This window comes from Pristiophorus japonicus, chromosome 3 (assembly GCF_044704955.1).
Source record: "Pristiophorus japonicus isolate sPriJap1 chromosome 3, sPriJap1.hap1, whole genome shotgun sequence".
NCBI lineage: Eukaryota > Metazoa > Chordata > Chondrichthyes > Pristiophoridae > Pristiophorus > Pristiophorus japonicus.
Window position 1 is genome coordinate 96,464,135 of NC_091979.1, and position 27,211 is coordinate 96,491,345.

General features: G+C 46.4%; 1 protein-coding gene across 5 annotated transcripts in view; it reads left to right on the top strand.

Moving 5' to 3' along the window:
• LOC139259806 (coiled-coil domain-containing protein 148-like) overlaps positions 1-27,211 on the top strand; it is a 217,185-nt gene that overhangs the window by 178,518 nt on the left and 11,456 nt on the right. For all 5 annotated transcript variants that reach the window (XM_070875598.1, XM_070875597.1, XM_070875599.1 and 2 more), the window contains 2 exons: positions 13,900-14,017; positions 24,291-24,431. In XM_070875598.1, coding sequence (XP_070731699.1) covers positions 13,900-14,017; positions 24,291-24,431 — 259 coding nt within the window. The remainder of the gene's footprint in view (positions 1-13,899; positions 14,018-24,290; positions 24,432-27,211) is intronic.

Sequence of the window (27,211 nt, forward strand, 5' to 3'; positions counted from 1 at the left end):
TCACAGGCTGGAGAGGCACTTTGAGATCTGTAATAAAGGATTACAGTCACACCTTACTTTGATCTTGCAGTATCTAGTCTGACTCTTTATTCAAGAACCCCACTGCAACAATGCAGAGAACCGTGGGCATCCTGGAGACATTTTTGGAGGGAGAAGATTGGGAAACCTTCGTGGAGTGACTTGACCAATACTTCGTGGCCAACGAGCTGGAAGGAGAAGCGAATGCTGCCAAACGAAGGGCGATCCTCCTCACCGTTTGCGGGGCACCACCGTATGGCCTCATGAAAAATCTGCTCGCTCTAGCGAAACCCACAGACAAGTCGTACAATGAGATGTACACACTGGTCCGGGAGCATCTAAACCCGAAGGAAAGGGTTCTGATGGCGAGGTATCGGTTCTACACGTGCAAGAGGTCTGAAGGCCAGGAAGTGGCGAGCTACGTCGCCGAGCTAAGGCGCCTTGCAGGACATTGCGAATTTGAAGGACACTTGGAGCACATGCTCAGGGACTTCTTTGTACTTGGCATTGGCCATGAAGTAATACTTCGCAAACTTTTGACTGTAGAGACCCCAACCTTGAATAAAGCCAAAGCGATAGCCCAGGCGTTTATCACCACCAGTGACAATACCAAACAAATTTCTCAGCACACGAGTGCTGCTGCAAGTACTGTGAACAAAGTAACGTTGTTTTCAAATCGAAATGTACAGGGCAGGACTTACGTGCCTGCAGCTGCACGTCCGCATATGACTCAGAGTCCACCATCAAGGGTGCTGAATACAAGGCCATTAACACCTTGTTGGCGCTGCGGGGGTGATCATCGTTTCCATTCATGCCGCTTCAAAGGATACATTTGCAAGGGCTGTGGAACAATGGGACACCTCCAATGCATGTGCAGGCGAGCTGCAAACCCTGCTAATCCTGCAAACCACCATGTTGCAGAGGAGGACAGATCCACAGTGGATCACGATGAACCAGAGCCTCAGACCGAGGAGGCAGAGGTATATGGGGTGCACACATTTACCACAAAGTGTCCCCCGATAATGCTGAAGGTTGAACTAAATGGACTCCCAGTGTCCATGGAGCTGGACACGGGTGTTAGCCAGTCCATAATGAGCAAAAAGACTTTCGATAAATTGTGGTGCAGCAAGGCCTCAAGGCCAATCCTGACTCCCATTCGTACTAAACTGAGAACGTACACAAAGGAACTGATTCCCGTAATCGGCAGTGCTACCGTAAAGGTCTCTTACGATGGAGCGGTGCACGAGTTACCACTCTGGGTGGTACCGGGCGATGGCCCCACACTGTTCGGTAGGAACTGGTAGGGAAAGATACGCTGGAACTGGGTCGACGTCCGAGCGCTTTCGTCCGTCGAAGACACCTCATGTGCCCAGGTCCTAAACACGTTCCCCTCGCTGTTTGAACCAGGCATCAGGAAGTTCCAAGGAGCAAAGGTACAGATCCATTTGGTTCCGGGGGCGCGACCCATCCATCTCAAGGCGAGAGCGGTACCTTACATGATGAGAGAGAGGGTGGAGAGGCTGCAACGAGGGGGCATAATTTTCCCGATCGAATTCAATGAGTGGGCCAGTCCGATTGTTCCAGTCCTCAAGGGAGATGGCACCGTCAGAATCTATGGTGATTACAAAGTAACTATCAATTGTTTCTCCCTGCAGGATCAATACCTGCTACCAAAGGCAGATGACCTATTTGCAATGCTGGCAGGAGGAAAGCCATTCACTAAGCTGGACTTGACCTCGGCCTACATGACTCAAGAGCTGGAGGAATCATCAAAAGGCCTCACCTATATCAACACGCACAAAGGTCTCTTCATTTTGGGATTCGATCGGCCACAGCGATATTCCAGAGGAACATGGAAAGCTTGCTGAAGTCGGTCCCGCGCACCATGGTCTTCCAGGACGACATCTTGGTTACAGGTCGGGACACCGTCGAGCATCTGCAGAACCTGGAGGAGGTTTTTAGTTGGCTTAATCATGTGGGGCTCAGGCTAAAATGCTCGGAAGTGCGTTTTCCTGGCACCTGGAGTGGAGTTCCTGGGGAGGAGAATCGCGGCGGACGGCATCAGGCCCACCAATTCGAAGACGGAAGCAATCAAGAACAAACCGAGACCACAGAACGTGATGGAGCTGTGGTTGTTTCTAGGGCTCCTGAACTATTTTGGTAACTTCTTACCAGGTCTTAGCACATTGTTAGAACCCCTGCACTTTTTACTGCGTAAAGGAGATGAATGGGTGTGATGTAAAAAGCAAGAAAATGCCTTTGAGAAAGCTAGGAAGCTGTTATGTTCAAACAAATTGCTTGTGTTGTACGATCCATGTAAGCATTTGGTACTAGCATGCGATGCATCGTCGTACGGGGTCGGGTGTGCATTGCAACAAGCTAATGAATTTGGAAAATTGCAACCGGTTGCTTATGCATCCGGAAATCTGTCTAAGGCCGAGAGGGCCTATAGTATGACCGAAAAAGAAGCGTTAGGATATGTTGACGGGGTAAAGAAAATGCATCAATATCTGTTTGGGCTCAAATTTGAATTGGAAACCGACCATAAGCCGCTTATATCCCTCTTTTCTGAAAGCAAGGGGATAAATATGAATGCATCAGCCCGCATCCAGAGATGGGCGCTCACGTTGTCTACATACAACTACACCACCCGCCACAGGCCAGGCGCAGAAAACTGTGCCAATGCTCTCAGTAGGCTGCCATTGCCAATCACGGGTGGAGAGGGCACAACCCGCAGATTTAGTCATGGTAATGGAAGCATTCGAGAGTGAGCCATCACCTGTTACCGCCTGACAGATTAGAATCTGGATGAGCCAGGACCCATTACTGTCCTTAGTAAAGAACTGTGTGCTCCACGGGAGTTGGTCTAGTGTCCTGTTAGAGATACAGGAAGAAATAAAGCCTTACCAGCGGCGCAAAGATGAAATGTCCATACAGGCAGACTGCCTCCTATGGGGCAATCGGGTAGTGGTGTCAAAAAAGGGCAGGGACACTTTCATCAGTGATCTTCACAGCACTCACCAAGGCATCGTAATGATGAAAGTGATAGCTAGATCCCACATGTGGTGGCCCAGTATCGAATCAGACTTATCGTCCTGCGTGCACAAATGTAATACATGTTCACAGATAAGCAATGCACCCAGGGAGGCGCCACTAAGTTTATGGTCTTGGCCCTCTAAACCGTGGTCCAGGGCCCATGTTGACTATGCAGGCCCATTCTTGGGAAAAATGTTCTTAGTGGTTGTAGATGCATACTCCAAATGGATCGAATGTGTGATAATGTTGGCCAGCACGTCCGCTGCCAACATTGAAAGCCTACGGGCCATGTTTGCCATGCACGGTCTGCCTGATGTCCTTGTAAGTGACAATGGGCCATGCTTTACCATTGCCGAGTTCAAGGAGTTCATGACCCGCAATGGGATCAAACATGTCACATCTGCCTTGTTTAAACCAGCGTCCAACGGTCAGGCAGAACGAGCAGTTCAAACAATCAAGCAGAGCTTGAAGAGGGTAACTGAAGGCTCATTGCAGACTCGCTTATTCCGAGTCCTGCTTAGTTACCGCACAAGACCCCACTCGCTCACTGGGGTCTCTCCTGCTGAACTGTTCATGAAAAGGGCACTTAAGACAAGGCTCTCGTTAGTACATCCTGATCTACACGAACAAGTAGAGAGCAGGCGGCTTCAACAGAATACATATCACGGTCGCACAAATGTGTCACGTGAAATTGAAATAAATGATCCTGTATTTATTTTGAACTATGGACAAGGTCTCAAGTGGCTTCCTGGCACTATTTTGGCCAAAGAGGGGAGTAGGGTGTTTGTGGTCAAACTCTCAAATGGACTCACCTGCAGGAAACACTTGGACCAAACCAAACTCAGATTTATGGACTATCCAGAACAACCCACAATAGACTCCACCTTTTTCGACCCTCCAACACACACACGAGTGGCAACTGACCCAGCGGTTGACCATGAAGCAGAACCCATAACCCGCAGCAGCCCAGCAGGACTCACCACCCCCAGCAGCCCAGCAAAGCTAGCTGCGCAGCAGCCCAGTGAGGGCCCAACAAACGACTCACCAAAACCAGCATTTGCACCGAGACGATCAACCAGGGAAAGGAAGGCCTCAAATCGGCTCACATTATAAATGGTTACACTATTGACTTTGGGGTGGGGGGGGGGGGCAGTGTTGTTATGTATGTAAACCTGTAAGTACCATGTCTAAGCACCAGAGGGCATATCCCCTGGCATCCCAAGGGATCCCATAATCCCTTGGGAGCACCTATATATAAGGAGGTCTCACAGGCTGGAGAGGCACTTTGAGATCTGTAATAAAGGAGTACGGTCACACCGTATTTTGAGCTTGCAGTATCTAGTCTGACTCTTTATTCAAGACATAACAGATTCCACTCCCTCTATGTGCAGCTAGTATGTGACCACCTGTGCAGGATCCTGGCAGCAGCCACAATTCATTCAATGTGCACCAGACCAGTGTGCCCGCCCTCTTCACCGACAGGATTGTGAATGGCTGCTTGGTGACAAGGGATATCCCCTGTCTACTTGGCTGCTGACTCCACTACAGAACCCCAGGACAGTGGCCGAGCAGGCCTACAATGACGCTCATTTTGGCACCAGGTGCATCATCGAGCACTGCTTTGGGATCCTCAAACAGAGGTTCCGTTGTCTGGTGGTGCCTTGCAGTACTCTCCTCAATGGGTTTGAATATTCGTGGTGGTCTGCTGCATGCTGCACAACCTGGCCCTCATGAGGGGTCAGGCATTGGAGGTCGAGCCAGCAGTACCACCTGATGAGGAGGAGGTGCAGGAGGTGGATGAGGAGGAGGATCCACGTGGTCACCCAGCCAAGAGGCATCGTCGCCATCGCAACCCTGCAAGGGAGGTGCAGACACGTCTCATTGCTGCTCGATTCATATAATCTCATTCTCACATGACCCTTCAGCTCCTATTTTCCATGGCCATCCCAATGAGTGCCTTCACACAGAATTGGCCACTCTCAAATGAAACACCTGCCCAGATATGTGCAAAAAATAAAGACCTGATGCAAGTCAGTACAAAAAGACAACAGAACAAAAAGCAGTACTAGAAACTAACACCATTTTTTACCCTTGTGCATCTCCTTATAACACCTCTTATGTGTTCCCATCCTACCACTACACCTGTCTCCCATGTCGCTGCCTCATGGGTCTGGGAAGGCTGCTGTGGTTCTTGTGTCAGAGCTACAGATATCCTTCTCGGATGCCCCAGACTGGTCAGCACCCTCCTGGGAGGGTTCAGTCTGGCTTGGCGCAGGCGAGGCCATGCATGGAGGGACTGGTGGAGTGGCAGGCCTGGGGCCAGGAATATTGTGATCCTGAGAGAACACATCATCAGGATCCTGGTCCGAGGAGCCTGAGTCACTCACCGGGGGCGGCTCATGACCACCAGCATCAAGCGGAGTGAGGTCAGGTTGGTGCTGTGGCGCAAGACCGGAAGGTCCCCCGTGGCCTGTGTTGGACCCAGCCGCGAATGCAACACTGAGGTGTCGGGTGGCATTGAGCTGAGACTGCATGAGAGCAGCCAGAGTATCAAAGCCAGCAGACATGGCAGCAGTTTGACGCTCCATGGCAACAGTAAGATGCTCTATGGTCTGTTTCCCAGAGTGCATAAGAGCATTCTGAGCTTCCAGGGCTGCGGCCATCCTCTCCAATCCAGCACTGATGGGCCCGTTCCTCATGCCTGTGCTGAAATGGCAGCTGCCACATCACCTGCAGGTTGTAGCATCATAGCTGGATCTGCACGGGCAATCTGAGAGTCCACCATCGCCTACACACAGACAATAATGGGCTCCATGGTGTGCGCAGAGCTGTCGACTATGCGGGAGGCAGACTCCTCCATACTCCTCACCACTTCTGACAGCTTCTTTGGCACCCTTGTCAGTGCCCCCAACATCTGCGAATGCATGGCCTCCGCCCTTCTTTCGTAAGCCCCAACATCAATGGCATCATCTGAGTCCTCGTCGGCAGAACTCCGGTGCGCACTCGCCCCCTGGAGAGATGGCACCCGAGATTGCCTAGCTCCGTCACCATGCTGCAACCCACTAGGCCCCAGTGCAACACTAGTGCAGACCCCTGTACTACGTCAACTCTATCAGACCGCACACTCCCAGTATCTGAGCTGGTGCGTATGGGTGGAAGTAGTGATGCGTTGGTGCCATCAGTGTACTCCTCTTCCTTTTCCTCACCAGTCGCATTCCCTAACAATGGAGTGCTCTCGACACAGCCTCCATTGCGAGAACACACACATATATGTAAAGGCGTCAACAATGAAATGCTGCTTCAGTGACTAAACAGGGAGGATGGGAAATAAGAGAATGTTGAAGGAGTCACTCGCAGATGCAAGGTCAGCAGTTGGTGGAACAGGTACTCACTTTCATAAGATGGATGATATCATTCAAGCATTTTCTGCACTGCATCGGAGCCCTGTTATGAATGGAGGTGCCTGAAACATCCCCTGCAAACTCCCTCCATGCATTAGTTAACACCTCACGAGTTGGTCTCCCCACATCGGGGTAAATCAGTCTCCTCCTGCCCTCGACACCCTGCATGAGGGTCTCCAGCTCTGCATCAGTAAAGCGGCTTGCCCTCCTTGGTCCACCAGCCATCCTGCAACTCAACTCCTTCCTTCCTCAGGGTCTAGCTGCAAACCCTGGCCTTTAAGAAGGCCAGGGAGCAGCTGGCTCGTTATCTCCACATTACTTTAATCTACATATAGATTGGGCTAACCAAATTGGTAGCAATACGGTGGAGGAGGATTTCCTGGGGTGTATTAGGGATGGTTTTCTAGACCAATATGTCGAGGAACCAACTAGAGGGCTGGCCATCCTAGACTGGGTGATGTGTAATGAGAAAGGACTAATTAGCAATCTTGTTGTGCGAGGACCCTTGGGAAAGAGCGACTATAATATGGTAGAATTCTTTATTAAGATGGAGAGTGACACAGTTAATTCAGAGACCAGGGTCCTGAACTTAAGGAAAGATAACTTCGACGGTATAAGGCGTGAATTGGCTAGAATAGACTGGCAAATGATACTTAAAGGGTCGATGGTGCATAGGCAATGGCAAACATTTAAAGATCACATGGATGAACTTCAACAATTGTACATCCCTATCTGGAGTAAAAATAAAACGGTGAAGGTGGCTCAACCGTGGCTAACAAGGGAAATTAAGGATAGTGTTAAATCCAAGGAAGAGGATATAAATTGTCCAGAAAAAGCAGCAAACCTGAAGACAGGGAGAAATTTAGAATTCAGCAGAGGAGGAGAAAGGGTTTAATTAGGAGGGGGAAAATATAGTATGAGAGGAAGCTTGCCAGGAACATAAAAACTGACTGCAAAAGCTTCTATAGATATGTGAAGAGAAAAAGATTAGTGAAGGCAAACGTAGGTCCCTTGCAGTCAGATTCAGGTGAATTTATAATGGCGAACAAAGAAATGGCAGACCAATTGAACAAATACTTTGGTTCTGTCTTCACGAAGGAAGACATAAGTAACCTTCCGGAAGTATTGGGGGACCGAGAGTCTAGTGAGAAGGTGGAACTGAAGGATATCCTTATTAGTCAGGAAATTGTGTTAGGGAAATTGATGGGATTGAAGGCCGATAAATCCCCGGGGCCTGATAGTCTGCATCCCAGAGTACTTAAGGAAGTGGCCCTAGAAATAGTGGATGCATTGGTGATCATTTTCCAACAGTCTATCGACTCAGGATCAGTTCCTATGAACTGGAGGGTAGCTAATGTAACACCACTTTTTAAAAAAGGAGGGAGAGAGAAAACGGGTAATTATAGACCGGTTAGCCTGACATCAGTAGTGGGGAAAATGTTGGAATCAATTACTAAAGATGAAATAGCAGCGCATTTGGAAAGCAGTGACAGGATCGGTCCAAGTCAGCATGGATTTATGAAAGGGAAATCATGCTTGACAAATCTTCTGGAATTTTTTGAGGATGTAACTAGTAGAGTGGACAAGGGAGAACCAGTGGATGTGGTCTATTTGGACTTTCAAAAAGCTTTTGACAAGGTCCCACACAAGAGATTGGTGTGCAAAAACAAAACATTGGGGGTAATATACTGATGTTGATAGAGAACTGGTTGGCAGACAGGAAGCAGAGAGTTGGGATAAATGAGTCCTTTTCAGAATGGCAGGCAGTGACTAGTGGAGTGCCGCAGGGCTCAGTGCTGGGACCTCAGTTCTTTACAATATACATTAATGATTTAAATGAAGGAATTGAGTGTAATATCTCCACGTTTGCAGATGACACTAAACTGGGTGGCGGTGTGAACTGTGAGGAGAACGCTATGAGGCTGCAGGGTGACTTGGACAGGTTAGGTGAGTGAGCAAATGCAGTATAACGTGGATAAATGTGAGGTTATCCACTTTGGGGGCAAAAACACAAAGGCAGAATATTATCTGAATGGCGGCAGATTAGGAAAAGGAGAGGTGCAACGAGACCTGGGTGTCATGGTTCATCAGTCATTGAAAGTTGGCATGCAGGTACAGCAGGCGGTGAAGAAGGCAAATGATATGTTGGCCTTCATAGCTAGGGGATTTGAGTATAGGAGCAGGGAGGTCTTACTGCAGTTATACAGGGCCTTGGTGAGGCCTCACCTGGAATATTGTGTTCAGTTTTGGTCTTCTAATCTGAGGAAGGACATTCTTGCTATTGAGGGAGTGCAGCGATGGTTCACCAGACTGATTCCTGGGATGGCTGGACTGACATATGAGGAGAGACTGAATCAACTGGGCCTTTATACACTGGAGTTTAGAAGGATGAGAGGGGATCACATAGAAACATATAAGATTCTGATGGGACTGGACAGGTTAGATGTGGGAAGAATGTTCCCGATGTTGGGGAAGTCCAGAACCAGGGGACACAGTCTTAGGATAAGGTGTAGGCCATTTAGGACTGAGATGAGGAGAAACTTCTTCACTCAGAGAGTTGTTAACCTGTGGAATTCCCTGCTGCAGAAAGTTGTTGATGCCAGTTCATTGGGTATATTCAAGAGAGAGTTAGATATGGCCCTTATGGCTAAAGGGATCAAGGGGTATGGAGAGAAAGCAGGAAAGGGGTATTGAGGGAATGATCAGCCATGATCTTAATGAATGTTTTGCAGGCTCGAAGGGCCGAATGGCCTACTCCTGCACCTATTTTCTATGTTTCTATATGCCCCCCAATGCATTTAGGATCTGGTCACCTATGTCTGCAGTCCTCCTGGACAAGTGTACCATCTCTCTGCTCTCATCTGGCGCTTGTGGACCAGCCCTGCTGCGTCCACAAAACCTCCGCGGGGTCGGCGCCGTCCTGGAGATAACTGGGGTGCCCTGTGGTGAGGTGCTTGGGCCCAGCACCTCCAGAGTGGAAGTGGGAATGGCTGGAGGAGCACTAGATGGCCTTGGGGTGGAATGCCTGCTGGAGCCTGGAGATGCAGTCTCCTCAAAGTCCACGCTCTCATCCATGGAGAACTGACCCAGCTGATTGACGGGCGAGAATCGGACCTCCTCAGCACCAGATGTAGGATCGTCTGGCGAGTTCGTCCCCGCGCCCCCACATTCTGGCCTCTGTGGTCTTGTCTTGGGACGCGCTGCTGGCTAAGCTGCAAAACACAAATGAAGTTATTAGAGGAGAAGTGGGTGCTAGGGTCTCAAGGTGAGTCCAGCGCTACACACAGCATATGCACGACAAAAGCAGCACCGCTATCAAAATCATCGCAGACATCACATTTCATGACCATCAACACATTTTGCATTGTGCAAGTGAAGACGAGATAAGCCATAGTTAATCATGGGGCATCATCACTGAGCCTGAAATCAGGTGTTTTCCAAACTGAAGAGGCTCAATGTTCATGCAAAAAGAAAACTGTTAACATGTATGATTCTTCCTGTAGCCACTGTAGCAGGTATGACAACTTCAGGGACACGTTGGGTCGGATTTTGTGGTCAGCGGTGAATGAACAACGCCATTCATTACATGTGCACCCCGACCTGCGGGAGGATAAAAGAGCTCGAGCGTGGGCCCCTGCAACATCTTGTGCCTCCCCGACCTGCGAGAGGACACCACCGCAGTTCGGGAGGATTAAAGAGCTGGAGCCTGCCACTACAACTTGCAGCACGAGCTGCTCCAAGTGTGTGACAGTTTCGAGGTGGGCGATTGGATAACATCATCAAAACCCAGGTCGCCGTTTCGAGCATGGGCAGGAACATCGGCGGGGCCCAGGTACAGAAGAGGAACAAGAAGGTCAGGGCAGATAAGCAGCGAGAGATCATGTCAGAGGTGTGACGAATGATTGAGGCGGAGAAGCGGCGAGAGATCGAGGCAGAAATACGGCGGATGATCGGGGTGAAGGAGCGGTGAGCGATCATGACTGAGATTCGGCGAGTGATTGCGGCGGAGGTGCGACAAATGTTTGGTGCTGAAGTGCAGTGAGAGATCATGGAGGAGGTGCGGCGAATGTTTTGTGGCGGAGGAGTGACGAGAGATTGTGACGGAGGAATGGTGAGAGATTGTGGCGGAGGTGCAGCGAATGCTTGTGGGTGGAGGAGCGACGAGAGATCATGGCGGAGGTGCGACCAATGGGGTACGGGGCCCAGAAGAGCCGCGGGTCCAGGGGCAGCACGGGCCAACCCACACTGCGATATGTGTGCGCACTAGGTCTGTGCAGCAGAGCAGGTCTCCAGTCGTTCTGGTTAACCCTTGCCACTGGATAAAGGCCTAGCTCTGTCAAGCCCGTGTGGCGGCTTAAGTCACCACACCTTAAAAAAATACACACAGGCTTCTTCCACCCCTCGAGTTCAAGACTGGAATATCGGGTTCTTCATTGAAACATCTGCAAACTCATTCCTTTTGGTGTGGAAGCAAGTCATCCTCGTTTGAGGGACCGCCTATGATGATGATGACTTACCCTTAGACTTTTTATGAGCTTTTGTACTGGAAGTTCATGTCAGCCAACCATCGAAAAAGTGCAGCGCCCTTAAAAAGCGTCTGGGACCTGTGTGAACAGGGAAAGCAACTGTATATCTCTTTAACTAATCAAATTAAAGAATCGTTAATGAGAAGCGCAGAGTCTGAACAAGGAAGTGCCAGGTAGAATATTTAATTCAATGTCATATCAGGTACAGAAAGCAAAATAAAGGAAGGAATAGAAAGATTGGATTAAGAGAGAAAGATAAAAGAGACAGAAAGAAAAAGTAAAAAATTAAAAACTATTTTTTATATTTGTCAATCTCTAACAATAATTAAAATCTGAAGGAATGAGACTCCACACTTGTTAAAGTTAATTTTCAGTACCAGAGAGGTTGTTTGGCAGTAATTAAGACTTATCATACCATTAAAAAGGTACTTACCCTTAAATGGACAAGCCCTAACTTTTTCTGGGGAGTTTAGTGGGTATTTACCAGGTAATTACAGGAGCTTCACGCCATTCCATGCATTTCAATGGTGATTCTCTCAGCAAGATGCTGTTATCGTGCAGCTTTTAGAGGAGCAGGGCACCTCGGACAGCAGCTACCTCATTTATGCATTTATCTGCGCATGTGCGGTCGCTGGAAGTTTCTGTCCGATTTACATGTCAACACTGTTAACCGCACCGTTATTTTTACTTCAAAATCTGGCCCATTATTTGAAGGTGGCAACAGGATGTCAGCTAGATATTTGGAGACCAGCAACCAGGCTCCTGACATCAATTTGGAACCCGTACAGAGCTGCTGAGAGAAAATATAATGAAGCCTCTGCCACTACCAAGTTACAGTGGAACACACCATAGAGATGCACAAATAACGGTTCTGCTGTTTGGACTACTTTGGCAGTACGCTGCTCTACAAACCAGCCAAAGTGTCCAAGGTTAGCATCATCTGCTGCATAATTATGCTCTATGAAGAGGGATCAGCGTACAGCTGAAGGATGAGGAGGTTAGTTGGGGAACAGCTCCACTGGAAGAGAGCAATGAAAAGAGGAGACTGAGTTGGAAATATGTGATATCCAGGCAGAGCAGGTGGCATAAAGCACAGTCATCAATAATAAGAAAGACCAACCTCCATATTTCATCTGACATGGCTGCTTCCTGAAAACATATTCACAGTTCTCTTGATCACCTGGTAGGTTGCTCTACCCTTTTCCACTTATATGCTTTACCACCAAACAGGACTGAATCACCAAAAAAAGGGGGAAATAAAGTATAAATATTTATTTCAATGGTTATTTCCTGCACCGTTGCTTCCTCTTGGTGGCCATGTGAGGTGTACTGGATCTACTTTTTAACCTTAAACGCTGATAAAGTGAGGAAGAAAAAAAAAGAAAAACTTACATTTATATAGCGCCTTTCACAACTTCAGAACCATCCCAAAGCAATTTAGAGCCAAATAAATCCTTTTGAAGTGCAGTTGCTGTTGTAATGTAGGAAACGTGACAGCCACTTTGCGCACAAACGACAATGTGATAATGACCAGATAATCTGTTTTAGTGATGTTGGTTGAGGGATAACTATTAGCCAGGACACCAAGCAACTGTGATAGCAAGAGAAGATAGAGTGCTGCAACCCTTCTGAGATAGTTGTACGCTAATGTACCTGCAATGGCTGGAGACACATGAAACAAAGCTGTGTCTGACAGTGCCTGCCCACTCTCACAGACACTGGCTCACTGCTTGGTAGGGCCAAATTGCACTGGGAAGATGTGCAGCCACTTTAAGAGGAAGCGATGTCATTGGACCTTTCTACAGGCATGCCTCTGGTGCTAGGCTGTATGAAAATAGACTGTAGAATTTCGCCAATGTTGTTAAAACCTGCCATCGTTGTTTTTTTCTCTCCAAACAAGCTTCTGGTTTTCTCAATCCAGCAGAGACATACTCCTGTAAGTGAATATCCAATATCTCAGTGGCAGTAGTCACAGCATCTGTGAGAGAACGTTGTTCTGTGCTTGGCTTCTCATTGTTTTGGGACTCCTCTGCAGATGGCCATGAGGGAGTGCCTCATTCCACGGTACTCTGCTTTTGAGAAAATCCCTCTGTAACACTGCTGTGACATCAAAGATGCTCTGCCGCACAGTCGCAGAGAAGTGCTGCATGCTGCTCATGGCAGACACCAAGTTAGGATATAACACCTTGTGCTTTTGCATCAAATTGTCTGAAGGCAGGCCCAATAGGATGCTAATCCCTTCCCTATCTTGTGGGGAATTGGCATGGGCTGGCTGCCTGCTCCGATCTGTCGTTTTTTTTTCTCCGATTATGATCCCAATCTTATGAATATTGCTTCAGTTGGTTCAACAACATCATTAATTGCCTGCTGCAAGGTGCTATGAGCTGGGCTGGTGCTTCATGCAACCTGTGGTGCCATGTGAGAGATTGTGCTGCCCTGTGTCTTGAACCCCCATCTTGGGAGGATCCTATAGACAGAGAAAAGGACAGGGAGAATAATGGACAAAAGATCCGTCCCACCACAACAAGGAAAATCCAACTTTAGTTTCTAGTAAATTATACAAAGACATCACAAGGTGGAAAATTTGCATTTCTTAGAGGTAAATATTAATTATCCAACTTTTCAAACTTGCTTCTTTTCTCAATGTTTTAGCTTGAAATATAATCATCTATAATTCAGCCCACTTCAAAATTATTTGTCCATTGAACACTATCATCCACACAATAGGAAAATAAAGAAAAAGTAGTTGATTACTGATAAGGGAACCACAAAAAATACAAAAGCCTCCTGGGCAGGAGGTTAACAACTATTTGAATTATCTTATTTTACTGACTGGCATCATAACTGACTCATCTTCAATGGGTTTATTAGCATGAGACTGTATAAGTGCTGACTATATATTGTATTCTTAATGATAGGGTGAAGCACAGACAGAAGTTGTTGCGCACACGTCATGAAAAAATGGAAGCATTCATTTTGCAGAAAATGCAAGAGGAAGAGGAACGTCAAAAACATCTTGATGCATACTGGAAAAAGGTACTGATTTATGGGGGGGAAATTCAGCTGCTTTGCGCCTCCCGTTTGCGCCCGTGGGAGACAGTAACGGGACACTACGGGGTTACCGACCAGGCGTGGCAAATTCACTGACGCCCGTGAATTTACCTGGTGGTTTTGCATGATGTCATGCGGCTGGCTGCTTGGGGAGCAATATTTAAAGGCAGTGGTGGTCAGGTAGGGCAAACTTTATTCTTCACACCAGTCTGATGCCTGCTGATTAATTTTGACGGCGCATTGTTTTTGCGCTTCCTCAGCCCTCCACTTTCTTAGAGTGCTTGGAACTGTAATGGAAGTTGTGCAGGTCCCATGGCCTCACAGAAATAAGAGGAATAATCTTGCAACCCAGCATTGCCCCTTCCCTTTAAGCGAGGGAAGGAGCCTGTGATGCCGGCAGCACTGCCCCGCACATTGCTCAGTGTTCTGCCGCTACCACCGTTCTCATACACTTTAGCGCTCTAAGAGAAGTGGTAGCGCTTCATTTAGCACTCCACTTTCCTCTTGGGGCGCTAAAACTGAAGTTACCGGGCTGCAAAAATGATTCTCACTTGGCGATACTTTTCTCACTTCTCATAAGTTTGGCCCCAAATGGGGCGCGGCAGAATTTCTAGCCCTATGTTTTTTAACTGAAATTATTGATCTCACCATAAAGTCTTATGCTCTCTTATTTTTGTTGTTCTCATTTCATACAAATACATGATGGTGATACATATGCACCAAAATAGGAAGCCAACAACGATGCTGAATTTGAGTTGTGTATCAGAGCCACAATCCAATTTCTCACACATTAAGTGCCTAGTTTGATTTTCTTTTTTTAAACAAGATTTTTTAACCATCAATTCGTTCAAGAAGCACCATAAGAGTATGTTTTGAAACTAATGAATAAGGGACTGACCAACCATTGAGAACAATATTCCTCTTTGATGCCAAAACCATTTTTCTTATTCATAGGAACAGGAGTAGACCATTTAGCTTTGAGCCGTTCAATGAGATCAGGGCTGATCGTGACGTAACTCCATATTCACGCCTTTGGCCCATATCCCTTCATAGTTTTGGTTAATGAAAATCTATCAATCTCAGATTTAAAATTATTAATTGACTTAGCATCAATTGCCATTTGCGGAAGAGAGTTCCAAACTTCTACCACCCTTTGCATGTCGACGTGTTTCTTAACTTCACTCCTGAAAGGCCTGGCTCTAATTTTTAGATTATGCCTCCCTATAGGACCCACCTTGCACTCCTCCCCACACTGCGATCGCCAGCCCACGTCGGACTTTCTGCTAGCTTGAATTCAGTGAGCTACATCGGAACATTCGTTCGGTACCCACGACTTGGCGGTTGTATTTAAATGAGGCCTGGGCCTCAAAATGTCTCTAGCCTCTTCACTGCTGGAACTGGTGAACTGCCACTTGACTGCCCAAAAGTCAAAATTAACCTCAATATGTGAATTTACTGGGTAACATTTTGTTAAATGGATTAAACAAAATTGAAGAACATAGGTGTAGAAATTGGTTCGCGCCCGAATTTGGGTGTGATCTGGATGTAACGGCTGCAGGTACCTAAAGAGGCCAGTGACAGGACAACAGGAAATTGGTCCACCGGCCTCATTTGTATGTTATCGGTGAGCTGCAGGCAAAACTCTTGACCCCAGAGACAGCTCACCAGTTGGGAAGGGGACTGAGATCGACCAGCTGGGACACCGGCCAAGGGCAGCAGGTAAGTCTAGGGGAGAAGGGGCGGCGGGTTGAAGCAATCAAGATGGTGGGTGTGTGTGGACCGGAAACTACTCCCAGTTTTAATGTGGAACCAGAAGGAGCACTTATGCTTCTCTTGGCTCCACATTCAAGCAAGTATAAGATTTTGTACTTAACTTTTTAGTGGCAGCCTTTGGTGGTCCCTTTAAGAATCACTGGTTTGGCTGCTGTGGACCCAGGAAATCTGACCGGAGCATGCACAGCACATGTTACACTGATCCAATTTGGCAAAGAGGCCTGAAGCAGACATTAAGCCCCCAATTTACATAGGTAATGGACCTAATGTCTGTTCTGGCAGGCACCCTGGGTGAGTTCATGACACCCGAACCAATATGGCATGCAGTGCATTTCTGGTGCGAACTGAGCACGCGCATGCTGCACGCCATATTGAACCCATTTCTCATCTGATAAACAGGTATTGTGTAATATATTTTCTAGCCCCTGCTGTTTGGAATAGATTTATTCTGCAGTTCTATATTACATTACTATTTTAGAAAGTACTTCAATTACTTAAATAATATGTAATCATTGAAATAATATATAATACTTAAGAGATAAATTATAAATAATATAGTTACCACCAAGACAATATTCACTTATTCAAATAAACTTTTGTACATGTTATATTTATGCATTATCTGGCAAATAAATATCATAGCCAGTGTAATATCGAGCTCCCCTTAGTGGACTACTGCTACATCTAGTGGACTACTGAATTCATACAACTGCTGATGTATATAATAAAATGATCATGTAACAAGGTCACATGACAAGTTCCTGTGGAGCCATCTTGTGTGTTTGTGATGTCATAAAGAATATATCACATTGGTGACGAGGATAGGATAGTCAGATTCCCTAGCTGAAATTTTTGTTGGTGGATCATCCAGCAAACAACAGAGATACTTTGAGAGGTTCTTTGTTTTGCAGCACAGCTAGAAATCCAACGTAAATTTCAAGCATACTGTTGATATTGCCAGAGTCCAGATGGCCATGCCTATGGGAATAATAGGGTGCTTGGGTGAATTCCATCATGACCGAGAGACATTCAGAGCATATGTGGAGCAGCTAGAAATGTTTTTCACCATGAATAGTATCGTCGAGTCCTCGATGATGAAAACCATAACTGGGTGGTTTTAGAAAGGAAACGGGCTAATTTCTTGACTGAAGCAAGCCCTGAGGTGTATCAAACGCTGAAAAATGTGCTTGTTCCTGTCTCGCCAAAGGACATAGAAACATAGAAACATAGAAAATAGGTGCAGAGACAGGCCATTCGACCCTTCGAGCCTACACCACCATTCAATAAGATCATGGCTGATCATTCTCTCAGTACCCCTTTCCTGCTTTCTCTTCATACCCCTTGATTCCTTTAGCCGTAAGGGCCATATCTAGCTCCCTCTTGAATATATCCAATCAACTGGTATCGACAACTCTCTGCGGCAGGGAATTCCACACGTTAACAACTCTCTGAGTGAAGAAGTTTCTCCTCATCTCAGTCCTAAATGGCCTAACCATGACTGTGTCCCCTGGTTCTGGAGTTCCCCAACATCGGGAACATTCTTCCCGCATCTAACCTGTCCACACCCGTCAGAATCTTATATGTTTCTATGAGATCCCCTCTCATCCTTCTAAACTCCAGTGTATAAAGGCCCAGTTTATTCAGTCTCTCCTCATATGTCAGTCCCACTATCCCGGGAATCAGTCTGGTGAACCTTCGCTGCACTCCCTCAATAGCAAGAACTTCCTGCCTCAGATTAGGAGACCAAAACTGAACACAATATTCCAGGTGAGGCCTCACCAAGGCCGTGTACAACTGCAGTAAGACCTCCCTGCTCCTATACTCAAATCCCCTAGCTATGAAGGCCAACATACCATTTGCCTTCTTCACCGCCTGCTGTACCTGCATGCCAACTTTCAATGATTGATGAACCATGACACCCAGGTCTCGTTGCACCTCCCCATTTCCTAATCTGCCGCCATGCAGATAATATTCTGCCTTCGTATTTTTTCCCCCAAAGTGGATAACCTCACATTTATTCACATTATACTGTATCTGCCATGTATTTGCCCACTCACCTAACCTGTCCAAGTCACCCTGCAGTCTCTTAGCGTCCTGCTCACAGCTCACACTGCCACCTAGTTTAGTGTCATCTGTAAACATGGAGATATTACACTCAATTCCTTCATCTAAATCATTAATATATATTGTAAAGAGCTGGGGTCCCAGCACTGAGCCCTGCGGCACTCCACTAGTCACTGCCTGCCATTCTGAAAAGGACCCGTTAATCCCGACTCTCTGCTTCCTGTCTGCCAATCAGTTCTCTATCCACATCAGTACATTACCCCCAATACCATGTGCTTTGACTTTGCACACCAATCTCTTGTGTGGGACCTTGTCAAAAGCCTTTTGAAAGTTCAAATACACCACATCCACTGGTTCTCCCTTGTCCACTCTACTAGTTACATCCTCAAAAAATTCCAGAAGATTTGTCAAGCATGATTTCCCTTTCATTAATCCATGCTGACTTGGACCGATCCTGGTCACTGCTTTCCAAATGCGCTGCTATTTCATCTTTAATAATTGATTCCAACATTTTCCCCACTACTGATGTCAGGCTAACTAGTCTATAATTACCCGTTTTCTCTCTCCCTCCTTTTTTAAACAGTGGTGTTACATTAGCTACCCTCCAATCCATAGGTACTGATCCAGAGTCGATCGACTGTTGTAAAATGATCACCAATGCATCCACTATTTCTATGGCCACTTCCTTAAGTACTCTGGGATGCAGACTATCAGGCCCCGGGGATTTATGGGCCTTCAATCCCATCAATTTCCCTAACACAATTTCCCGCTTTATAAGGATATCCTTCAGTTCCTCCTTCTCACTAGATCCTCGGTCCCCTAGTATTTCCGAAAGGTTATTTATGTCTTCCTTCGTGAAAACAGAATCAAAGTATTTGTTTAAGTGGTCCGTCATTTCTTTGTTCCCCATTATAAATTCACCTGAATCTGACTGCAAGTGACCTACATTTGTTTTCACGAATCTTTTTCTCTTCACATATCTATAGAAGCTTTTGCAGTCAGTTTTTATATTCCCAGCAACTTCCTCTCATACTCTATCTTCCCCCTCCTAATTTAACCCTTTGTCCTCTGCTGTATTACAAAATTCTCCCAGTCCTCTGATTTGCTGCTTTTTTTGGCTAATTTATATGCCTCTTCATTGGATTTAACACTATTCTTAATTTCCCTTGTTAGCCATGGTTGATCCACCTTCCCTGTTTTATTTTTACTCCAGACAAGGATGTACAATTGTTGAAGTTCATCCATGTGATCTTTAAATGTTTGCCATTGCCAATCCACCGTCAACCCTTTCAGTTTCACTTGCCAGTCTATTCTAGCCAATTCACGTCTCATACCATCAAAGTTACGGTGTCACTCTCCATCTTAATTTAATTTGTATTGGTCCCACCTCCCCCAGAAATGGTTCCAATGTCCCAGGAATTTGAATCACTCCCTTCTGCACCATTTCTCAAGCCATGTATTCATCTGAACTATCCTGCGATTCCTACTCTGACGAGCACGTGGCACTGGTAGTAATCCTGAGATTACTACTTTTGAGGTCCTACTTTTTAATTTAGCTCCTAGCTCCCTAAATTCGTCTTGTAGGACCTCATCCTGTTTTTTACCTATATCGTTGGTACCTATATGCACCACGACAACTGGCTGTTCACTCTCCGTCTTCAAAATGTCCTGCACCCACTCCGAGACATCCTTGACCCTTGCACTAGCGAGGCAACATATCATCCTGGAGTCTCGGTTGCGGCCGCAGAAACGTCTATCTATTTTACTTACAATAGAATCCCCTATCGCTATAGCTCTCCCATTCTTTTTCCTGCTCTCCTGTGCAGCATAGCCACCCACAGTGCCATGGACTTGGCTGCTGCTGCCCTCCCCTGATTAGTCATCCCCCTCAACAGTACCCAAAGCGGTGAATCTGTTTTGCAGGGGGATGACCGCAGGAGACCCCTGCACTACCTTCCTTCCACTGCTCTTTCTGTTGATCAGCCAGTCCGTATCTGGCTGTGTACCCTTTACCTGCAGTAAGACCAACTCACTAAATGTGCTATTCACGTCATCCTCAGCATCGCGGACGCTCCAGAGTAAATCCACCCATAGCTCCAGTGCCACAATGCGGTCTGTCAGGAGCTGCAGGCGGATGCACTTCCCGCACATGTAGTCGTCAGTGTCCGAGCTCTCCTGCCATGACTTAACCCCTAGATTAACTTAGTTTGGCAACAACAATGCTAAAAGGTTACTTACTGATAAAGAAAAGAAAAAGAAAAAAGAAAAACTACTCACCAATCACCAGCCAATCACTTACCCCTGTGACGTCACCTTTCGATTTCTTTCTACTTCTTTTTTGCCTTCTCTCCCTGCTGCAGCTGCACCAGCTGGCCTTTTGTAGGCGTCCCGACGCAACGCTGCTCCTCCTCCTCGCTTTCCCACCCCCCGACTGCGACTGATGGGCCTCTTGTGGGTCTCCCGACGCAACGCTGCTCCGCCTCCTCGCTCTCCCGCTCCCCGTCTGTAGCTGATGGGCCTCTTGTAGGCCTCCCGACTCGACGCTGCTCCTCCTCCTCGCTCTCCCGCTCACCGACACGCCACTGACGGAGATTCTAATCAAGTTAGAACAGCACTACAGCCCTGGAAATTGCTGCAAGTTATCGCTTTGGAACACGAGATCAATTAATTGATGAGAGTATTAGTGAGTACATTGTAGCATTAAAAAAGCTATCCATTCACTGTCATTTCAGAAACTTTCAGGACCTAGCATTGCGTGACCGTTTTGTTTGTGGGATGAAAAATGAAGCAATCAGAAGAAAGTTGTTGACTGGGGTACCGCAAGGTTCTGTGCTGGGGCCCCAGCTGTTTACATTGTACATTAATGATTTGGACGAGGGGATTAAATGTAGTATCTCCAAATTTGCAGATGACACTAAGTTGGGTGGCAGTGTGAGCTGCGAGGAGGATGCTATGAGGCTGCAGAGTGACTTGGATAGGTTAGGTGAGTGGGCAAATGCATGGCAGATGAAGTATAATGTGGATAAATGTGAGGTTATCCACTTTGTTGGTGAAAACAGAGAGACAGGCTATTATCTGAATGGTGACAGATTAGGAAAAGGGGAGGTGCAACGAGACCTGGGTGTCATGGTACATCAGTCATTGAAGGTTGGCATGCAGGTACAGCAGGTGGTTGAGAAAGCAAATGGCATGTTGGCCTTCATAGCGAGGGGATTTGAGTACAGGGGCAGGGAGGTGTTGCTACAGTTGTACGGGGCCTTGGTGAGGCCACACCTGGAGTATTGTGTACAGTTTTGGTCTCCTAACTTGAGGAAGGACATTCTTGCTATTGAGGGAGTGCAGAGAAGGTTCACCAGACTGATTCCCGGGATGGCGGGACTGACACATCAAGAAAGACTGGATCAACTGGGCTTGTATTCACTGGAGTTCAGAAGAATGAGAGGGGATCTCATAGAAACGTTTAAAATTCTGACGGGTTTAGACAGGTTAGATGCAGGAAGAATGTTCCCAATGTTGGGGAAGTCCAGAACCAGGGGTCACAGTCTAAGAATAAGGGGTAAGCCATTTAGGACCGAGATGAGGAGAAATTTCTTCACCCAGAGAGTGGCGAACCTGTGGAATTCTCTATCACAGAAAGTTGTTGAGGCTAATTCACTAAATATATTCAAAAAGGAGTTAGATGTAGTCCTTACTACTAGGGGGATCAAGGAGTATGGCGAGAAAGCAGGAATGGGGTACTGAAGTTGCATGTTCAGCCATGAACTCATTGAATGGCGGTGCAGGCTCGGAGGGCCGAATGGCCTACTCCTGCACCTATTTTATGTTTCTATGTTAACCTCTAACTTGACTTTTGATTAAATTGTCAGACAACTATGTTGATCGATATGGCTGACCAATACTCCCGAGAATTTTATGCCATTTCCAGTCATCAGACAACCGAGATGAATCGCCTGCAGGTTAAAAGTAAAGGGCAGTTGGGCCCCAAGGCCTCAGCAACTGGCCATGGTAACAGTACATTGAAGTCGTGCTATTGGTGCCTGGGACAACACATTGCTCAAAGTTGTCTATATGTGAAGGCAGAGTGTTTCATCTGCAAGAAAACTGGGCATCTTGCGAAGGCATGCCGACTGAAGAGTAAACCGATGTTCAATGCTAGAAGTAGAAATCATCAGAGACTACATAACATTGACGAGAAGCAACAGGATGAGGAGGTTCTGGAGATACACGTCATGAGGAGCATGAGGGTATTTAACAGCGATTCGCAAAGTATCATCATCCAAGTAGATGTTGCAGGAACCAGGATACCCATGGAAATCGATACTGGTGCATCCATGAGCGTAGTACTGGAATCGCTATATCTTGACAAGTTGAGTGATTTTCGACTGGAGAAGTTGAAGATAGAGCTGCGAGGCTACTCAGGAGAGCAAATTCCTGTTGTGGGACCTATCTCCATACCGGTGAAATACAAAGATCAGTTTCAGAGCTTGCCTCTCTTAATAATGGCAGGAGACAAGCCTGCTTTGATAGGTAGAAATTGGTTGGAATCACTGAAACTGGATTGGATGAGATTTTTCGTGTGGAAACAAAATTTGACATTGAGTACAGACGATCAGCTGATCACAGTAATGCTGATGCTATATCCAGGTTGTCATCCACATCACAAGTTACACCCAATAAGAGATTGGTAGAGCAACTAAACGTGACCCAGTTATGTCAAAGATGTATGATTATATAGCAAGTGGCCGGCCAGGCCAGGTATCAGAGGAAGATATTCATCCATACTTTGTTCGTAAGAATGAATTATCAGTGGATAAAGATTGTATCATGGTGGGTGCAAGAGTAGTTATCCCAAATAAATTTAGGTCCAAATAGTTAGGAGATCTTCATGACCGACACCTGGGAATGTGCTTGACGAAGAGTTTTGCATGCAGTTACTTATGGTGGCCAGGTTTAGATAAAGATATGGAGTACATCGTTAGTCATTGTTCCACATGTCAATCGGTAAGCAAGAAATCATCATTAGTACTATTGCAGCCATGAAAATGGCCTCCCAGTGTGTGGTAAAGGTTACATGTAGATTTTGCTGAGCTCGAAGGACAGCAATTGTTCATTGTGATTGATAGCCATTCGAAGTGGGTATAAGTGTTTTCAATGAGGAAAATAACAAGAAAAACACGAGACAATTTCCGAAGATTGTTTTCTTTATATGATCTCACAGAAGAAATTGTGTCTGATAATGGGCCACAATTTTTTTCAGAAGAATTTGCACAGTTCATGAGCAGAAATGGTGTGAAACATACCAAGGTTCCACCATACCACCCTGCTTCAAATGGTGCAGCAGAACACACAGAACAAATTGTAAAACATGCCCTCATCAAGCAAGTGTTGGATCCAAATCCAAAGAAACGGCAGTTGTCATTGGACCACAACATTGGCAAATTTTCTAATTACTTATCGTAATACTCCTCATACAGCTACTGGTAGAACACCAGCAGAGTTGTTTCTCAAGCGACAGCCACGAACCAGGTTCTCGATGTTAAAGCCAGTCAGTAAAGGGTTAGAGTTAGGGTTAGGGTCAGTAAAAGAGAAACAATTAAGACAGAAAGAGAATCATGATAGAGGTAAAGTAAGAGAGAGAAGGGTGAAATTGAATCAGAAGGTTAGAGTGAAGAACCATCACCATAAATGGTTAAAGTGGTTACCAGGAAGAATAGTAAAGATATGTGGCCCTCGCACATATTTGGTCAAGATGTTTGATTATGGACAAGTTAGGTTTGTTCACATTGATCATATTTTACCTACAGATGTGGAAGGAGTTGAAAGTTGGAATGATTCGATTATTTCTGATGAGTCAGATAGTCTTGTTATGAGTGGAGTACCAGTAAATCCTACATCAGATGTACTAGTAACAAGTCCAAGAGAAAGTCAGAATTTAAGTCTAGTCCGAGTCAGGCAGACAAACAGCCTGAAGTTGTAGAGAGTCCAAATGTAGATCAATAGTTGCTCTTGGAGAAAAAGTCTCCTCAGGCTCAACCTAGAATGAGTCTAAGTTCGACACCATGTTTGGAAAGTTCTGTTCAAGAGCGAAGGTATCCTCTTTGAAATAGAAAACGAGTGGTTAAGTTTGATTTGTAAATATGGCAAAATAAGTGCATAATTTTTGTTGTGTATAACTATGCAAATTATGTATGATTATTTTGTTATGATTACTTTTTCATTAAGGAGGGAGAAGTTTAATATAGAGCTCCACTAGTGGACTACTGCTCCATCTACAGTGGTAATACAACTGCTGATGTATATAATAAAAAGATCATGTGACAAGGTCACATGACATGTTCCTGTCAAGCTATCTTGTGTGTGTCGTAAAGAATATCTCACAATAGCCATCTAATTGCAACCCATGTGCTAATTGTGTTCACAGTTTGCTGTTACTGCACAGTTTGATCCTGTCAGGATGATGGGTGACACACAAGCATCAAAAGCTCGAATTGGAATTGGGGCGCAAGAAGAATTTTTCCTCCAAAGGCCACTATTTCATTTATCTACGTACACTGATGAACAGGTACAGTACACTTGCATTTCCATGATATAAAATACTGCTTGTCAAGGGTATGTTTGTGCTAGATTGACTCCTGGAGCTTCTCTGTAAAATTAATTAACTGGTTTTGTTCGCTAAATAGATTTTTTGTTAACTTTTAGTATTTTTCTGCCAGCTTTTACTCTTAATAATTGCAAATTTGTGTTGTTAATGTAGAGAACCTTTAACATAGAAATATGCCCCAAGGTACTTCACAGAGGCATAATCAAAAACAATGATGCTCAGCCAAAAAAGGAAGAGTCCAAAAGTTTGCTTAAGAAAGTGGGTTTTAAGGATGATCTTAAAGGAGGATAAGGAGATGGAGAAATGGAGGACTTTAGGTCGGGAATTTTAAGAGTGTGTAGATTAGGCGACTATAAGCACAACCGCCAATAATGGGAAGAAAGGAAGATAGGATGCACAAGAGGCCAGAGTCAGGAGGAGGGGTGGGGGTGGTGGGGTCTGTATGACTGGAGGAGATTACAGAGATAGGGATGAGTGATGCCATAATGGGCTTTAAACATGATGAGAATTTTAAATTTGAGGATCCAATGTAAATCAGTGAAGACAAGGGTGATGGGTAACTGGTGAAGGATAGGATACTGCCAGCAGAATTTTAAAGGAGCAGATGTTTACGGAGAGTGGAGGATGGGAAGTCGGCCAGGAACGTCTGGAGGTGACAAGGCATCCATTAGGGTTTCAGCAGCAGATGGGCAAAGGTGGGGGGAGATGGACCATGTTTCCATCTTTATGATGCAGAGGATATGGAGTTAGAAGCTCAGCTCAAGGGGAAAAAGAACTAACAGCTTGTGATAGTGACTGGAGGGTTGGGAATGGAATCGGCTACAAGGATACAGAGTTTGTGGTAGAGCTGAAGTTAATGCTTCAGTCTTAATGCTTAGCTGGAACAAATTACAGCTGATGTCAAATAGATGCAATGGAGGAGTTAAGAAAGGTGCTGGAGGGTTAGAGCTGGGTGTCTTGGAAACTGACTCCATATTTGTAGAATATGTTACCATGGGGCAGCATGCAAATGAAGAGTCGAAGTGAACCAAAGGTAGATCCTAGGGGAGGGACCTCTGGAACAAAAGGTGCAGGGTCGGGAAGAGAAGTCATTGCTGGAAATGCTCTAGCTACAATCAGATAGGTAAGAGTGCAATCAAGTGAGGGCAGTCCTACTGAGCTGGACAGTTATTTGTTTTTTGAACATAAGAAAATAAGAAATAGGGGGTCCAAAATTCACCGTCACCGAAAAAAATCGATCAGCTGCCACGGTCAGCTACTTTTCCTTCCCCGAGCCATATTCAGCTCGGCGGCGGGGGGGGGGGCCACTGGAAAACGGCAACCACCTGGATTTTCACCTATAAAAATGTCGAACTTCTTCAGGCAATGCCACCGTGAGGTATTCGAGTTGGTGCTCGAACGCGACACCGCTGAAGTGTTGCCGGGTTCAGGGCCCTTTGCCAAGAAAATAGTTTCATTCAGTTTTGATTTGAATTTGAAGTGCAATAAGTTGTAGTAATTATTTTGGCTTCATTAAACCTGCTGAGTGCTGCTCAGAGGTTTTGACAGACTTTTGTAGAACTTTCATTTCTGACTGTTTAGTAGAGGCCTATAGGCCTCATTGTGGGCTGCAGAGACCTGCTTGGCAGGGTTCACCCTGAGGATGGGAGGAGTGTTGGGAGGGCGACACCTCGTACAGCTGGTGTGAAGAAGGGCGGCACACGGAGGAAGGTGTCGCCGTCAGCACCATGCAGAGAGGCAGTGGGCAAGGGAGGCAGCAGCCATGGATGCACAACCGAGAGACGCGCATGCAGATGTGCGCCGACCTGCAGCTAGAGAGGATGACCAGGAGGGAGATGGCATCAGGAAGAGGGTGAGGGATGCTGCCCCCTCGTCCTCCAATTACTGGGAGAGGAGCCTTTCCATCAAGAGCTTCCACAGGAGTCCGAGAATTAGGAGGACCAGGGAGATGGCCAGCAGGCAGCTGCCAGGGGAGGTGGCCAACGCAGACGTGGTATCTGCAAAGGCTACGATTTCGGACAGAAGTACTGAGGGAGATCTGCACTGTTCTAAGAGAAGACCTGCAGCCTCAAACACGCCTCAGGACCGCCCTCACCCAAGGTCACCATCGCTTTGAATTTTTCAGTCTTTCCAGTCTGCCTCTGCAGATATTGGTAACGTCTCCCAATTCTCGGCACATCGGTGCATCCGGCAGGTCAGAGATGCACTGTACAGGAGAAGGGTCCAGTACATCTCCTTCCCGATGACAAGGGACAAACAGGTTGGAGAGCGGCAGGCCGGATTTGCCCAAATGGCAGGCTTCCCGAGGGTGCAGGGTGCCATTGACTGCTCACACGTTGGGCTGAGGGCGCTACATCATCACCCCGAGATCTTTGTCAACCGCAAAGGCTTCCACTCTGAACATGCAGCTCGTGTGTGACCACCAGCATCGAATCCAGGCAGCAACCATGATTTGTTCATTCTGCACCAGACCAGTGTGCCCGCCATCTTCACCAGCCTGAATCAGGATTGCGGTTGGTTGCTTGGGGACAAGGGATATCCCTGGTCACTTGGCTGCTCACTCCACTGTAGAACCCCAGAACAGCGCCAGAATATGCATACAATGCTGCTCATTGTACCACCAGGTACATCATCGAGCAGTACATAGGCATCCTCAAGCAGAGGTTCCAGTGCCTGAACTGCTCTGGTGGCACCTTGCAGTACTCTCCTCAACGGGTCTCCATAATCATCATGGTCTGCTG